Source organism: Pavona decussata, unplaced genomic scaffold (assembly GCF_977016875.1).
Source record: "Pavona decussata unplaced genomic scaffold, jaPavDecu1.1 SCAFFOLD_61, whole genome shotgun sequence".
Classification (NCBI taxonomy): Eukaryota; Metazoa; Cnidaria; class Anthozoa; order Scleractinia; family Agariciidae; genus Pavona; species Pavona decussata.
The window spans coordinates 235,880-250,971 of NW_028145482.1; the positions used below are offsets into that span (position 1 = coordinate 235,880).

General features: G+C 41.7%; 2 protein-coding genes and 1 pseudogene across 5 annotated transcripts in view; 1 reads left to right on the top strand and 2 right to left on the bottom strand.

Moving 5' to 3' along the window:
- LOC146478928 (TNF receptor-associated factor 2-like) overlaps positions 1-4,869 on the top strand; it is a 50,291-nt gene extending 45,422 nt beyond the window's left edge. For 3 of the 4 annotated variants that reach the window (XM_085111226.1, XM_085111225.1, XM_085111227.1), the window contains one exon: positions 1,653-4,869. In XM_085111226.1, coding sequence (XP_084967352.1) covers positions 1,653-2,053 — 401 coding nt within the window. In that variant the 3' untranslated portion in view covers positions 2,054-4,869. The remainder of the gene's footprint in view (positions 1-1,652) is intronic. The other variant, XR_014864982.1, reaches the window with a different exon arrangement.
- On the bottom strand, positions 3,752-10,302 carry LOC146478931 (uncharacterized; annotated as a pseudogene).
- Positions 10,303-10,572: 270 nt separating this feature from the next.
- LOC146478932 (uncharacterized) lies at positions 10,573-14,307 on the bottom strand. Its single transcript, XM_085111092.1, has 3 exons — positions 14,249-14,307; positions 12,099-12,252; positions 10,573-11,319 (listed from the first exon to the last, which is right to left on the bottom strand). The coding sequence occupies exons 1-3, from the start codon at positions 14,305-14,307 to the stop codon at positions 10,819-10,821; spliced, it is 714 nt and encodes a 237-aa protein (XP_084967218.1). The 3' UTR covers positions 10,573-10,818.
- Positions 14,308-15,092: the final 785 nt, after the last annotated feature.

Below are 15,092 nucleotides of genomic sequence, written 5' to 3' on the forward strand. Positions count from 1 at the left end.
GTATCTATGATGAATACTATTCATTATTATTCATTAAGTTTTTCTCGCTATCCCCTTCCCTTTCAGCTGCATCCAATAATCTCTTACATTCGACTACTGTGCACACTCATCCTTGACAATTTCAATTTTGCCGGGTAGTAGTTAAAGCTGAAACACCTTGCTGCTTCCCCAGTGGGGCTTAATTTGTCTCTGGTTCTCATGTGTTAACCAGACTGGTTAAGCTTGTTTTGCCGCCCTCATGCATTGATAGCGATATTGTTAAAACACTCAATGGTCATTTTGTGGAGTGGCTGATCATTAAGGGTGAAAAAAAATGTGCGATGGGTTTCAGGAAAAACAATGGCAACGGAATTACAAAACATTGCGTGCGAAGATTGGTGCTAGTCTAGAAACAAGTCGAAGGGCTTCTCTTGCCTTTTTCACAATCCAGTAGCGCATTTTATAGTTGTGTACTAAGTGACCTGGCTTTTGAGTGAAAGCGAGGCTGGAGTTGACTCTGTTTTGATGGGATAAGCTAGATAGACCAAACATCGAGGAATGTTAGGAAAATCAATAGCACCATTAAACGTTTTATCAACTTTTATTCAATTAATAATTTGGCTAGTATTCATTGCTCAAATTGCACGTTTTATAAATCCAGTGCAAGCACATATTCTTCAGACAATATTCGCATTCTTGGTTTTGAACTGGATCTTGCTCGCAATGGAGGCTCTCGCGGGGGGAACATTCAAAAAAATTTCTTTTGGAAAGATTACATACTTGCAAGCTTGTTTACCCTTCCATAAAAATACGATAACGGTCTCTTATGGTAATTTAGATCCGCACCTTACAGATGGTTTGCACGTGACGTCATGGCTGCCAGGTTGGTGGACAGGAACAATAAGATTTTTCTCCTCTTGGAGTTAACTGCCATTTTTATGCAAACTATGTGAGCAAATTTTCTTTTTTTTTTGTCCACCAACATGGCGACAATGCAAACCACAACTATAGAAAAAAAAAGAAAAAAAAAACACGTCGCAATTTATGGGTTGACATACGCAAGTAGTTCGTGCAACATGATAAACAAATTACGTGCAATTACTTGAATTGTGCACAAACCGGCAAAATTTTTGTTACCAAAAATTCTGATATCAACACCATCGATTGCAGCGCTTCGTGTATATTCCTCAAATAGGTGCATTTTAATGATATGACCCTGAAGTTAAACAACGATGATTTTTTTTAATTGGATTTGGTAAAGTTGTTAAAATTAATCACATTTTCATAGATACTTCATAGTTATCCCTGTATATTTACTGGGTTCGTTCCAGCAGCCCGTTTCTCGAAAGTCTCGGTAATTTACCGGGCCCGATAAGTATATTTTGAAATGTTTTTTTTCGCCGATTACTCAGTGATTACAGACATGGTACTTGGCAAATGTTTTTATAGAAATATAAGATTTTAAAATTCAGAATTCAAAGCTAACAAAAATTGACTTCATTTAAGGATCATTTATCACCAAAGACACTTATCGGGCCCGGTAAGTTACCGGGACGTTTGAGAAACGAGCCCCAGGTGAGCAGTGTCCCTAATTAGCTTGTACGAAACTAAATATAAAAAAATTATCTTATTTTAAATACAATTATAATTGCTATTGAACTTTTAATTGGCAGCGGTCAGCGGACAGCAGGTGTCCTTCTATAGCCCATGCTTCTTCACAAGTCGCTATGGTTACAAGATGTGCGCGCGCATCTACTTAAATGGAGACGGCATGGGGCGAGGAACACACATTTCAGTGTTCTTTGTTGTCATGCGCGGACAGTATGACGCGCTTCTCCGCTGGCCATTCAGACAGAAGGTCACATTCATGTTGATGGATCAGGATAATGTGGAGCACGTGATCGACGCCTTCAGGCCCGATCCAAGCAGCTCATCCTTCCAGAGGCCGAGAAGAGAGACCAACATCGCCAGTGGGTGCCCCATGTTCTGCTCCCTCACTGAACTGAACAATCACGCTTACGTGCGTGACGATACGATGTTTCTAAAGATTATAGTGGATACTTCTGACTTATAAATAGTGTTTTAAGGAGGCTCGCGGCAGTTTTTTTGGACGTGGGGTGAAAGTTTTGAAATTACAATCTCGCATAGAAGATCAACTTCGATCTCCTTCATACTACATCATGATTTTAAGATAAGATCAAAGTTTATTTTTTCAAAGTGTCGAGTTTTATTTTGCCAGAGGTATTGATGGAAAATGCGGGAATAAACAAAATCACCCCGTAAAAATTGATTCATTATTTACTTGAAAACGCTCTCACAGATTTTTTTCTAATTTCGCCTAGAAGTTGTCTAGATTGAGTTGTTTCGTCATAAAGTGATTGAATATATTTCGAAAAAATCGACAATGTTTAAAATGAGAGGCTACGCGCTACCGTTGCTATGGTAACAGTTGTTGCTTGAAAACCGACGAAAAAATCAACTTTGATCTTATATCAAAATCATGATGTACGTATTAAGGAGATCGAAGTTGATCTTCTATGCGAGATTGTAATTTTAAAATTTCCACCCCACGTCCAAAAAAACTGCCGTGAGCCTCCTCAACACTAAACCCAGTAGTATCCCTGACACTTATATGGAGTCCAGCTCTCAATATTCTTCAGGACGCGTTTCGTGGTCCAAGCGATCTGTAATTCATGACCGATGACGCAACGCTGGGCTGATCATCAGGGATGGTGCAATGACCAAGCAGCAACGTCCAAGTTGTATGATCTGTGACCAGCAGTGATGTTGGGGGTAACATCATTTTGTTTCTCTTTAGCTCTAGCCGGTTGCTCCAATCCTTTCTACAACTAGGAGTTGGAAATCTGGTTCAATCTGGTTTCAAAAAGGAAAAAACCTGGGCTTTGGCTCAAGTTGTTTGGCGAAATCATCAGCCGCTGCTGGAAGAAACAAGTTTGCGTTCCTTTCCCGAACGAAAAGGAAATGATGCCTACCCTGATTGAAGAAAATACACATGTGATCAAAGCAAGAAAGGTGTGTAATAGTTCGCTTGAACCACTAAAGCATTCTATGTTAGGATGTTCTTCGGAGTTACTTTCGTACTTTAAATCTAAAGTAGTTGTACATGTAAAGGCTTAAACCCGATTTTAGTGCCGAAAAATTGTTCCCACTTATTAAGATAAATATTAATCTGGTCAAGTGGTAGCTACTTCCTTGTAAAAAGGTTCGGCATGCATCCGTGGTAATCGTCCAGCTTAGGCCTAATCCATGGGGCAGTTTTCAACGGAGTGTCGTAAAACCAAAACCAAAGCAATTACTCTGACCAATCACAACGGGCGCCGTAAACAATACAATAAACCAATCACAGAATTCATATTACCGGCGCCATGCTTGGGAAAAGGCAGACGACCTATGCGACTAAGACACAATATTAGCCCTTGTGCGTAATGATGTCATGATTCCTTTTGTAACTTCAAAACGAGGCTTGGTGGTGATGTTTCGCGGGAATTTGAAGAGAAATGTGGGACAGATCGGACATGGCTGACTAAAATCACTCTTACTGAGGGAAAACCCCTAGACAACTGAGTATTTCCGAGTGAAAAGATGCTTTCCTGCAGGAAAGAAGCGAAATTAACTGAGCGGAACGAAGCGACGCTTAGTCGAAAGGCATGATGTCTTACGCGTGAAATGTTGTGTTGATACCGATGCATTCAACTGAATAAATTCAATGTTTCTTTCGAGTTCAAAGTTATATAGATGGTTGTCTCGATAACAGACGAGGGAGAAAACATCACACAAAAGCTGCAAATCTTAGTATGAACGCCACTAACATCGCTGCCGTCCACAACGACTTCATGTTCCTTCCTACAGCTGAAATTTTGTATGCTGAAGATAGCTGTCCAACAGGCAAACGACCGACAGGAAGTCCTAAACAAAAAACAGCCTTCTGCTTTGCTCTTGAAGAATTTGTCGGACAAGATTTTACTCGGCCCCTCCTGTCTTGCACGTGCCGCCTTGCAATTATGGAATCAACCAAGACAGAAAATACTTGACCCCCAAACGATGCACGAAATCTTTTTTTGCGCACTGAGTATGTGGTGTTTCAGGCCTGAGGTGGAACGACTTTGTAGTAATAACTGACTCGGCACTTGGTGACCCAGGAGTTCATGTTGAGAGGATCTACTTTGATGATACATGGCATGACACATCCTTGCCATACATGTGGCTGGGAAAGTTTGAAATGAACTGCCAAATCATGTTCAAGTGTTAATTCTCGATGGCCCAGGCTTAGAACTACCCAAGCCTTCATCGTTGGAATTCGAAGCACTCATTGATCTCCCAAGTAAGACAAAGAATTCCAGCAGACAATAAAACTGTTCCTTATTAAAACCAGTGTAAAACGTAAACTCTTTCTCATCTCCAATTTAGATTCTTCCACATCTTCCAAGTTTTCTGCTGTTGTGCTGTGAGTGGGAATTTCCATATGCATGTCAACATCATGTTCGGAAGATCTCTAATCGCCGGCTTCGCTTTTCTTCGATTGGTTTTCGCTCAGCTAGTGGATTCCTTGCCGCTTTTTCTTGAACAAAGCAAAACTTTGTTGGCATAGACCCACTTCGTAGATTCTCACGACTTGAACCTGGGCATTTAATGAACCGGGAAGCTTCAAAGTGATCGCCGCAAATCCTCGAATATTCGTTCTGGTGTGTTGGTTCTTTGAATCTCTGTAAGCCTTTTCGTCGGAAGAAGTTATTGGACGTCTCATGATAACCGATGACAAGACATGCTGTTTCCCTTGACGAAAGAATTATGACACCCATAAGCAATTCACCAGTAAGGCATTTTAAACGAAAAATCGCAAATAACATGCTTAAACCTTTCCTATTCGTCTAGGAGTAAACAAAATACGAAGCTCAGATCACCACCAAGCTTCGCTTTGGTGTACGGAAGAAAATGTATGACGTCATCTCGCATAAGGGCTTTTGGTTTTGCTTCTCATTGGCAGAGAAAGTGGGGCGAGTTTTTTTAACCAATCACAAAGCGTAATAAAGCAACACCAAAGGAAACGCGAAATTACAGCGACACTCAGTTGTAAACTGTTCTCGGCTACAATTCAGTTTGGTCGAATACTGGCATAAGAATCGGATCTGCACTCTCTTCCACTTTTCTCTGTTGGCAGAGCTATTTCCCTGGGTGCCAAAGGTTATTTTTTTCACGCGCAGTTGTTGTAGGATCATGCATGGTCATCTGAAGGCTGATCGTCACAATAGAAACGATACGAAACATTGATCGAAACCGGTCATCCATCAATTTAAGCCTCTGGCATCCGGGATATTGCCCCACTAGAGTTTATAACCACTTTCAGTGTCATATGCAAAGTAGAGAGTAGCGACTGTCTTTCGACATGCCATCTTTAGACATACTAGACAAACAGCTGAAAGATCGTTTTAAATATCAAGGCCAACAATTTTTCAATTATTGGCCAAATAAAAAAAAAACGACAAATTGACAACAACTACTGACCTAAAATGGCTGATAAATGTGTTAACATATTAACTTTGCACTGCTTTCAGAAAAATTCAAACTATTTGCTCGCTTTCGACCGGCTCTGTTTCGCAACTTCCTGTAGACTTCGGCCGTTTTGTTAACAAGGCGTTTATTCATTTCAAAATCGGCCGTCGATTTATCGATCTAGGATTGACTTCTTGATATTCCCCCAAGTCGTTCTGAAGATAAATAAATCCATCGATTCATTTCCCAAAGTCGAGTTCAACCGTAGAAAAATAAGTTGTGTTTACATTTAATACCTAGGCCTCGTTACCTGGCATGTCGAAAGATGCACGTCGAAAGATAGTCGCTATATGCACGTAAATGCCCGTTTAAACGGTTTCAACATTTACTTCAACATGCGTTCAACACTTTGTTGAACCAATGCAAATGTCGGGAGCGTTTGATCAGGTCGTTCAGCATTGTCCAAAGTGTAAAAAAATGTTGAAAGCTTGTTGAAAGTGTGTTGAATCAAATTTAGATTGGTATGAACTTTCATTCAACATCCATACAACATTTCCTTTGTTCTGTTATTTGTCCAATATTTGCCCAACATCCGTTCAACTATTTTTGAACGAATGTTGGTCAGTCAAATGTTGAAACCGTCTATACGGGCCTTAACATTGAAAGTGGCTGTAACTTCTGCGAATTGCATTCGACCTGACTGAACTTGTAAAGGTAAAGTTGGCTTAAGTTAATCAAAATGCGGTACATGTTTACTTAAGGTGGCCACTCTTATTTACTAACCCGTTGGTAACATTTTTCTGAGTTAAGACACCCGGCTTGAAAAGAAAATGCTTGAATTTTAAGATGTTATTTATTTTGTTATGGTTGTTTAAAGTTTAAAGAAATCACCCTTTTTTTTTTGGAAAATCTTTTTTTTCAAAAATTGCACGTTATATTGAAATCTGAAGACAGATTTTTTCCCTTATTTCATCGAATGAGCCTCAGAGCTCTTCAGTTTCATATCTGCAAGTTTCCGAAGGCAACAGACCATGAAACTCGCGACACAAAATGATGGTTAGATTTACTTTGAAGATGCTATGCTAAGCCATTTGTCTGAGCTGGCGCATAAATAGCGGGAAGAGTGCTGCCCGGACTGTCTCTCATCTGAAAGGCTTATGTCACCCAAAGTTTTATTGAAAGAAACAGCGATCAGAAATCTAAGGGAACAGCTTGGCTTAGGAAGAGTTCAAGATACGACTCACGCGATTTTTGGGCGGGACTGGGTGGGCCGTCCACCTCTTCGCGGCTCCGCTGAAAAACTGAGCAAGAATGGTTTATTTTCGCGCCAAACCAGAATTTATTATCGGTAATTACGTAATCGCACGTGAGACCGCTAGACTAGCCATGAAAGAACCCATTATTGAATTATTTTAACCTCGCATATCATTATGAGTGTTGTGAATAGTATTCTATATTCTGCTCAGTAGATGGAAAAGCACACACAAAACGTCTCAGCTGATTCACATCCTGCCTGTTAAATCAACGCCTAACTCCCTTGCCACTTCGACATATTGCTCAACGCCCTTCACAGGACAGATGACCGACTGGGGATTTCTGCGAACACCAAAGACATTACTGTGACCATCCCGCAAAGTCTTACCCCAGATATGATTAAATAAGAACCCATCATGATTTGGAAAACGAAGGATCTCCGGAACTTTTACCTGACCAAGATCTCCTGGGCGGTCCCCACTTAAGAACGCCAACTTAAAATAAGCTTGGTCACGTGCAATAATGAAACGGTCAAGTTTCGACTTTGATCTCGCTAGCTCGCCTTCACGATACTTCGATAACTGAGTCAATTTGTCCACAAAGAATGGCGTGGCTTGTTTTGGGGTAACACGGGCCTGTAACTGCTCTGCTGTGACAAGACGAAGGTAATCTTTAACCAATTTATCAGAGGCTGGGTTACCAAGACCTTGCCGCTTGTCCCACTCTCCGTCCCGACCAATGGAATGGAAAATCGATCTTAACTTTCCTATGTAAGAGTCCACAGTCTTGTGCGACAATCTCTTGGGGCAGCTACATGACTGTTTACCACGCTGACCCAAAAATTCACACGTATCGAGGTGTATCTTTGTTTTGCCACGCTTGTCTTTAAAGATCAGGAAGCGACACAAGTCCCTAGGCGTCACTGTCGCGAGAGTAACAAAACCCGGCAAAGCACCAAAGAATCCTTCTCCTTTCTATAATTGGTTGCCTGATCGTAGTTAAGTAACTGCTGCAACCGCACTTCAATTCCATCAAGGTCAACGATAACATCAGAGTGTTCCTTGACAAGCGTTGTCATAACCTTTCTCTTGTAGCCACAACGTTGAAAAAAACGGAGGTCAAAATCATTAGCATGTCCACAGGTTGGGCATTTAACTGACTGGACAAACAGCTTTGCCATGACTGGAAGCTCCTACAAACCAGAAAAGAAGAACCCTATCATACACCACAAACCAGCAGCAAAACAGATCAAAATGTATGCCAAGACACACCTAAAAACACACTGCAAAAACCGACAGATCTCCAGGAATGCCCTTGTGAGGCAGCCACCCCTTTTTGGACGGGACCAAGAGATCGTTGCCATCGCCACGAACAGCCAGACATCTACTCTTTACAGCTTTTTTCATAAGGAGAGACCACCAGTACTTCTTGGGAAACACGTCCAGCACCACTACTGTACACGACTGTTTAAAACTCTGCAGAAATTTTAAGACAGGTCCCGTTAAAGCCATGGGAGGAAAAACATACGGTCTGGCCATAAGCGCTCCGAGGGAAGCAAGGTCCTGTGTGAAGAGATTTACACCAGACGATCCGGGAGAGGAAATCGGCGTAACATGAGGAAGAGAATACCCGTGCGTATCCGTCATACTATTCGAATCCAAGGCCATAAGGTCGCAAGTATGGCCTTCCCTACCACTAAACGCCTTCTGAACAATCTGCCACAAGCCATCCGACAATTTACTATCTGAGTGGGACAGGCGCCTTGATGGAGCATCAGTAGGATTCTGACCAGTCGGAATGTAAGACATGTGCAGAGATAAGCTAAGCTTTGACGTTGTGAAGAAAAGCCGTTTCAATGCCATATTAAGCTCCAAGCTTCTACCACCCTGGTTGTTCCAAGCCTCGACAACGGCCTTATTGTCAACAAAAGCGTCAACTCTAGCATTGAACAGTTTGTCTTTAAAAGCCATTAACGCCATGTCGACCGCAGCTGTAGCTTCCTTCGCGGCGATCCCCCATTTGCACTGCTCCTCAGTCCAATAATCTGATATTTCCTTACGATGAGGGGCTAACAAAATAGCACCCCAGCCTGTTGTGGAAGCATCAGTTGCAACAGACACACGAATATGACGCTCATCCCGCCACGTTACCGGATCATCCCAAACTTCCAAAAACAGCCAATGGGTGATCTCCTCACGCAGATCCCCCTTGATGGGTATTAGCCTGTGGGGAGTACGTTGGCCACCGGCAATAGCTGCATTCATCTGCTTCGTAAACAACTGGGCTGCAGGTACTGCTAGACTAAAAGAGACACATTTCCCAATCAGGCGTTGCAAGGTTTTCACCGTAACCTTAGAAGCATGGAGTATTTCACGGACAAGTTGCAAGAATTTCTCCTTCTTTTCCGGCTTTAAGCAGAACACTTCCCTAGAAGAAACCAAGGTAGGGAACCACGTTACTTGGGAACAATATTGACTTTTGCAAACCAAGGAAATAGCCCAATCTGACAAGGTGGTAAGCAACAAGAAATATAGCCGACTTAGCCGCCGCAAGATGACGATCATCAACAGTGTTAATAGTAGCGTATTCCCCCTTATCGAGTGCCACTTGCAGTTCGTCATTGTGTCGATCATCAATGTAGAGCAAACAAGGGATTCCTGTAGCTCTAAGAAAATTACTAGCCAACAGGCCAGTAGTATGATATTCAAACGGGGAGATCTTCCACATAAAAGGAAGGGTATTATACGTGAAACACCACCCTCCCCATTGGATCCCAAAATACGTGCGGCTGTCTTCAGAAAGAAGAATATGGTCATAGCCAGACTTATCGTCTAGGACCGTTTGGTAGGTATCCTTGCCCACGTAACGCGGTAAATCTACCAGCCTGAGAAAGGCATAACGAGAAAGGCATAACACGCATCCATAAATTAAGATAGCGCGCATCGTGACATAACCTTGGCTTTGTTGGCTCAACTGTAAGGGGAAGAACAGTAAATGGAGGGTCAACCACACCCACTCTCCCCAACAGCGAAATGGCTCCAGATTTCAAGCGCGCAACTAACGTTTCCTCCACAAATGACACAAAGGGCTTGCAAGAGACATTTTTCTTAAACACCTTCATCGGAAGCTCGTCTGAATCGAACAATTCTCCATTAAAACTTCCTTTAAAATGCTTGAAAAACGGCTTAATCGAGACCTTGTCCCTTATCCACCCAAGAATCTGTACCTGTTGGGGTGACGAGCTATCTCGCGCAATGTACTGCCAATACTCGAAATGGTTATGCAATGCTCCAGCTCGAAAACAATTTGGGTCACGGAACAATAACTCCGAAATATCACCAATTAACTCTCCTCTCTCTATTCTCTGTAATCTAACACGGTCACAGGCTGTCACTTCTCCACTGACCTCGACAGGTTTACCGAAACAATCGACCCAGGACATTGGAAGCTCAATTTCTTTGCCTTGTAACTCCTGAAGTCGAAGATCAAAGGAGTCAGATTTTCCCCAACACCACATGTTTCCCTAGGAAAAAGGGGTAGTGAAGACACCTTTAAACACTTAATAATAATAATAATAATAATAATAATAATAATAATAATAATAATAATAATAATAATAATAATAATAATAATAATAATAATAACTACTTATATAGCGCTTATCCAGTTCTGTTCTAAGCGCTTTACAAAGTAAAAATCATATTTGTTTAAAATAATTCGAAAAAAGATGAGTCTTAAGTTTACGTTTAAAAACATTTAAATTTAAAAACATTTAAATTTAATCGCCGAAAAAAATCTAAGATCATATTAAAATCATCCTCTTCAAAGTCAGCAGAGAAATAACAGCTAAGACCAGCGAGGCTGGAGGGCCCTTGTCTCAAGGATACCCCTTTTTCAAAGTCGTTATAACTATGTTGACAAAATAGACAGAGTAAAATATGCACTAGATTGATTCAATACACACAAAAGTTTGTTTATTATCGCAAAGAATTAATCAATATTACAACACACAGCCTTGTCCAGGCGGCCTTCAACCTATAACACCGGTGCGATCTAACGAGATCTAAACACAAGCTACTTGTCTGTTTTGGGATCCGTTTTCCTCTGCTTGGACTTCAAATCAGGACAATCAGCTTTGATGTGACCTCGCCTATTACAAAAATAACATCGCAAAGAAAATAGACGAGACGGACGTGCCACACCAGCACCCCTGTTGTCGTTCGCTTGAGGTTTCTTACGATTTGACTTCTTTTCTACTTTAGAAACGATATCCAGGACCCTCTCGTGGCCCTTGTCTCCTAATAGGCGCATAACAAGGTCCTTGAAGTGGTCCTTCGACAACTCCACCTTTTCCCTCGCAGACTGATGAACGAGCCGATAGTAGTTCTTCCTGTCATGATTACGGCCAGCGGCCTTGTTATGCAGAGTCTCCAACATCTCGAGCACCTCATACTTGTTAAACTCTGTCAACGGGCGAGAACCATAAGCCAAGATCTGTTCCACGAGCTTCTCAGGCGACACGTTGGTCACTGCCTCCACTGACCGCTTTAACTGTCTCGCCTCCTCACGCAATCTCTGCAAAGGGGCAAAGAGACTCTTAATCACCGCCCACCTCAATGTGCGAAGCACTTAGTGTTATGCATAAAAACCTCATTACAGGCCTCGTGAAAAAACAAAAACATCACGTAACTTCTTGCATTACCATGTATAAACACCCTTCGGCAGGCACAGCCAAAGGAGAAAATATAAGCTAAAGTAAGACGACCTAGCAACGTTCAACAATTAACGATGACCAATTGTCATAACTCATGACAAACATCCAAAGGCCACATTAGCCGAAGGAAAAGACAAAACACAAATGACACCTCGCTGTCACCATTCGTAACCATCCCACGACCGCAAAAAGGCTGAAGGAAATACAAATAAGCGAATTCACGGCGTCTCTCTAGGTAAAAGCTAGATATCACCGCCGAACAAAACGGCCACGTCGCTTGTACAATAAGCGAGTCCACAGCGTTCCTGTAGCTAAAAGCTAAACGCCCAACGCTGGTCCGTCAACCAACCACCGCCGAACAAATCGGCCACCTCGCCTGTACGGTTTGTAGCCATCCAACGACTACAAAGGCCGAAGAATTTACAAACAAGCGAGTCCACGGCGTTCCTCGTGCCAAAAGCCAGTCGCCGACCGCTAATCCGTTAACTAGCCACCGCTGAACAAGTCGGCCACCTCGCTCGTACGGTTTTGTAACCATCCAACGACCACAACGGCCGAAAGAAATACAAAATATAATAAGCAAATCCACGGCGTTCCTCCAGCCACGAGCCAGACGCCGAACGCTAGTTCGTCAACTAGCCACGCGGAATAGCCCGACAATCTTTCGAAAAGATTTCGATAACAGGCCGCGATCTGGCCAAAAAAGCTCTCCGTTATTCTTTCCACCATGCTGTGTGAAGAACCTGAAAGATACGGCAGACAAGAGAAATATGCCACGAAAAAATTCATAACAACTAAAAGAGAACTACCTCCAGTTACCTTTGTCTTTTTGGATCTCCAGGGATTGGTTGCAAACCACCTATTAGCACAGCATTTTCAGAGTAAATATAACAAGCATTCTGTGTACTGAGTTATAAGGTCATGAATACCATGAAATTTGCAGATCTGAAATTTGAAAGATCAGACTCTTATTTGATGAAATGAGGAAGAAAATCTGTCGTCTGATTTCAGAGTTATTAATGAAATTTGTTTCACGTATAGGATTTTATGATGATAATTGTAAAACGCTATTAGAGTCCTAACCCAAATAAATAACATTTTCTTGAGACCAAACATTTCTCATTTAATGTCAAAACTCAAAGAAATCGGTTAAATCTTTCCTGCCAAAAAGCTTGACTCAAAAATGCCACCATCAGGTCAATAAATAGGAGCGGGACACCTCAAATGTCCTGTATTGCCTGTATTTCTCCATGAAAGCTTTCTTCATGAAGGAATGATTTTGAACTCAAGAGAACATGATGCCGGATCACATTCTCTTGTTTTAATGGTTGCTACTGAACTCAGTAGTAAGAAATGGTTCAAGTTTGTCTGCTAAAAGGCAATGAAACCTTGATTAAGCAAATTTATTTAGCGCCGGAAGAACATTATTTCTTTTCTTGAAAGTGAATTTACTTCAAACTTGAAATGTTCGTGAAATCCTATCTTAAAAGACTTCTCTTCCAAAACTCTCATCCCTTCAAAACTTTTTTGAATGTTAACGGTATCACAAATTTCATGGATGCTGTTAAATGATTAGCTTTTAAACGTCGTGCTTAATTAAGGTTTCTGTAGCTTGGAGCAACTGGGAGTATCATTACTCGTCTCTGGACGGGATGTTAGTCCTTCACATGGCTGCCCCCAGCATTTTGTTTTTCCAAAGGCTCACTGCTGCCTATCAGTATAAACCAAGGTAGAGGGGACAATGTAAATAAATAAAATGCCCCGTCCAAGGAAACAAAACGGTACTATACATAGACCAACCTCGTACCACCAATCCCCCTTGCCCCCGTGATACAAACCACAACATCACCGCACCGTTAAAGGTATCTCTAGGTCTGTGATAACCTATTCATAAAAAGAGACCTGAACCTACCACGCGAGAGGGGTGTTCTATAGCAATGAAAGGTTAAACATTGAAAAGGCCTTCGAGGCCTGTCTGGCAAAACGGTGATATATTTCTTGCTTGATGACAATGTTGCTGGTCGTCCTTCGTTTTCGCAGCTTGTCATACTAATCATTAGGGAAACTTCGTTGCGCTGCTGTGTATGCAGATGACTGACTTCACCGATCTGTACAATAGATAACCAATGCAGGCATACAGTGCAATATGTGTATGCTGCTTTCAGTGCTTGGGAAACTCCAACTTCCTCCTAAGTTTCCAGCTGCACGTTTGGTGTTAGTGACATCTTTCACCATGTACATTTGTCCTCGGCATGAGTTTTCCAGTTGTTTCCTTCTATATGTCGCAGGCTATGAGATACTCGCAGGGAGTCTATAAGTTCTTTTTTTGTCTTTTTCGGAAGTGTAGGCCAGTTGCCACACCAGTTCACAAAGTGGTTCACGTTTGGGAAAGTGTTTCATGATAACTCTTGCACGTGCAGTCGGCAGATAATGGTGCCTAAGCGATCTTGGTTAACTCCTTTGATCCATAGCTGTTTATTTACGATACAGATAATCTTTTAAAGGTGTCTTTTGTGATCCGAATTGTCCGAGAATTTTAGCTGAAAAATCTGAACGCTAAATTTCCAATCGAGTGCGAATTCGCTGCCCAATCTAAAGTTCAACGGTGGAATACAACTAGCCATGGTGGTGTCGTTTTTCATGGTTTTCATCGATCCCTGGGGGCCTGAACATGCTTGATGTGGTGTCGTGCGTTTAAAGAAGTACATAGAAGACTCTGTCAGCGATTGGGAATTCTTTCTTGATTACTGCATAGGCAAAGTGAAGGGCAGTTTGACACCAGCAAACTACCTATTTGCATTTTCTACCAAGGTTTTGATTAAAACTGTCTTCAGTGATGCATGGGCCATTCTTACTAAGACAGGTGTTGTCACTTAATTATGAAGTAACTTGTGAGCATACATCTCATTACCCACCAGTGAAAGTATACTTGGGTAACCGCTTATCCGCCAGCGCGCCATTTATCTCGTAAAACAATTCGAATCAATCAATATTTAGTTCTGGCAGTCATTGAGCTGGTTTCACGACGAAACTTGGCTGCTCGTCCTAATTTGTTATGAAAGCGCATTTGAAAGCGTCTCAACCCTAGCATTAAAACGTCTTCGGGTGGGCACCTTTTTAAGGCTGACACTTGGCTATATTTTTAACCTTCCATAAGTGAATACCTCTCTCAGGTTTGTGGTTCTAGTACTATAAATACACATACTATATTTTAAACGTACCCTAGCTGCATGGGCACTTTTTCTAAGCAGACACTCGCAGTTCTGGTCGTAGCCCAACAAAGCTAGAGCATTCTATTTTATCCTCCAATAAGTGTACACCTCCCTTGCCTTAGTTATGGTCTCACACAGGCATTGCATTTCTAACTTACCTTGAGTAGACTTTTATATGATGTCTACTTACAGGAGGTTTCAATGCATCATTTCAATGACGTCGATGTAAAAACATTAATCTACTTTGTGGCTATCTAGGCAAAGCACGGTGATTATCAGCAGTTTAAGTTTACTGTGGTGATGAATATACTTTTTATAAATAAACAGTTATAGTTCAAATTATGAATGAGCTTTTTCCCAGCAAAAAGATTAGACGGCCAGGGATTTTGATTTTAATTTTTAACGTATGATAATTTCACAGT

Bases quoted from the DNA above. Each gene is read 5' to 3' on its own strand.
- LOC146478932 (XM_085111092.1), bottom strand. From the start codon at position 14,307: ATGGCCCATGCATCACTGAAGACAGTTTTAATCAAAACCTTGGTAGAA. The intron at 12,253-14,248 runs GTAGTTTGCTGG...GTTCTCTTTTAG, and splicing joins TTGGTAGAAAATGCAAATAG to TTGTTATGAATTTTTTCGTG. The intron at 11,320-12,098 runs GCTAGTTGACGA...GCCCCTTTGCAG, and splicing joins TTGTCGGGCTATTCCGCGTG to AGATTGCGTGAGGAGGCGAG.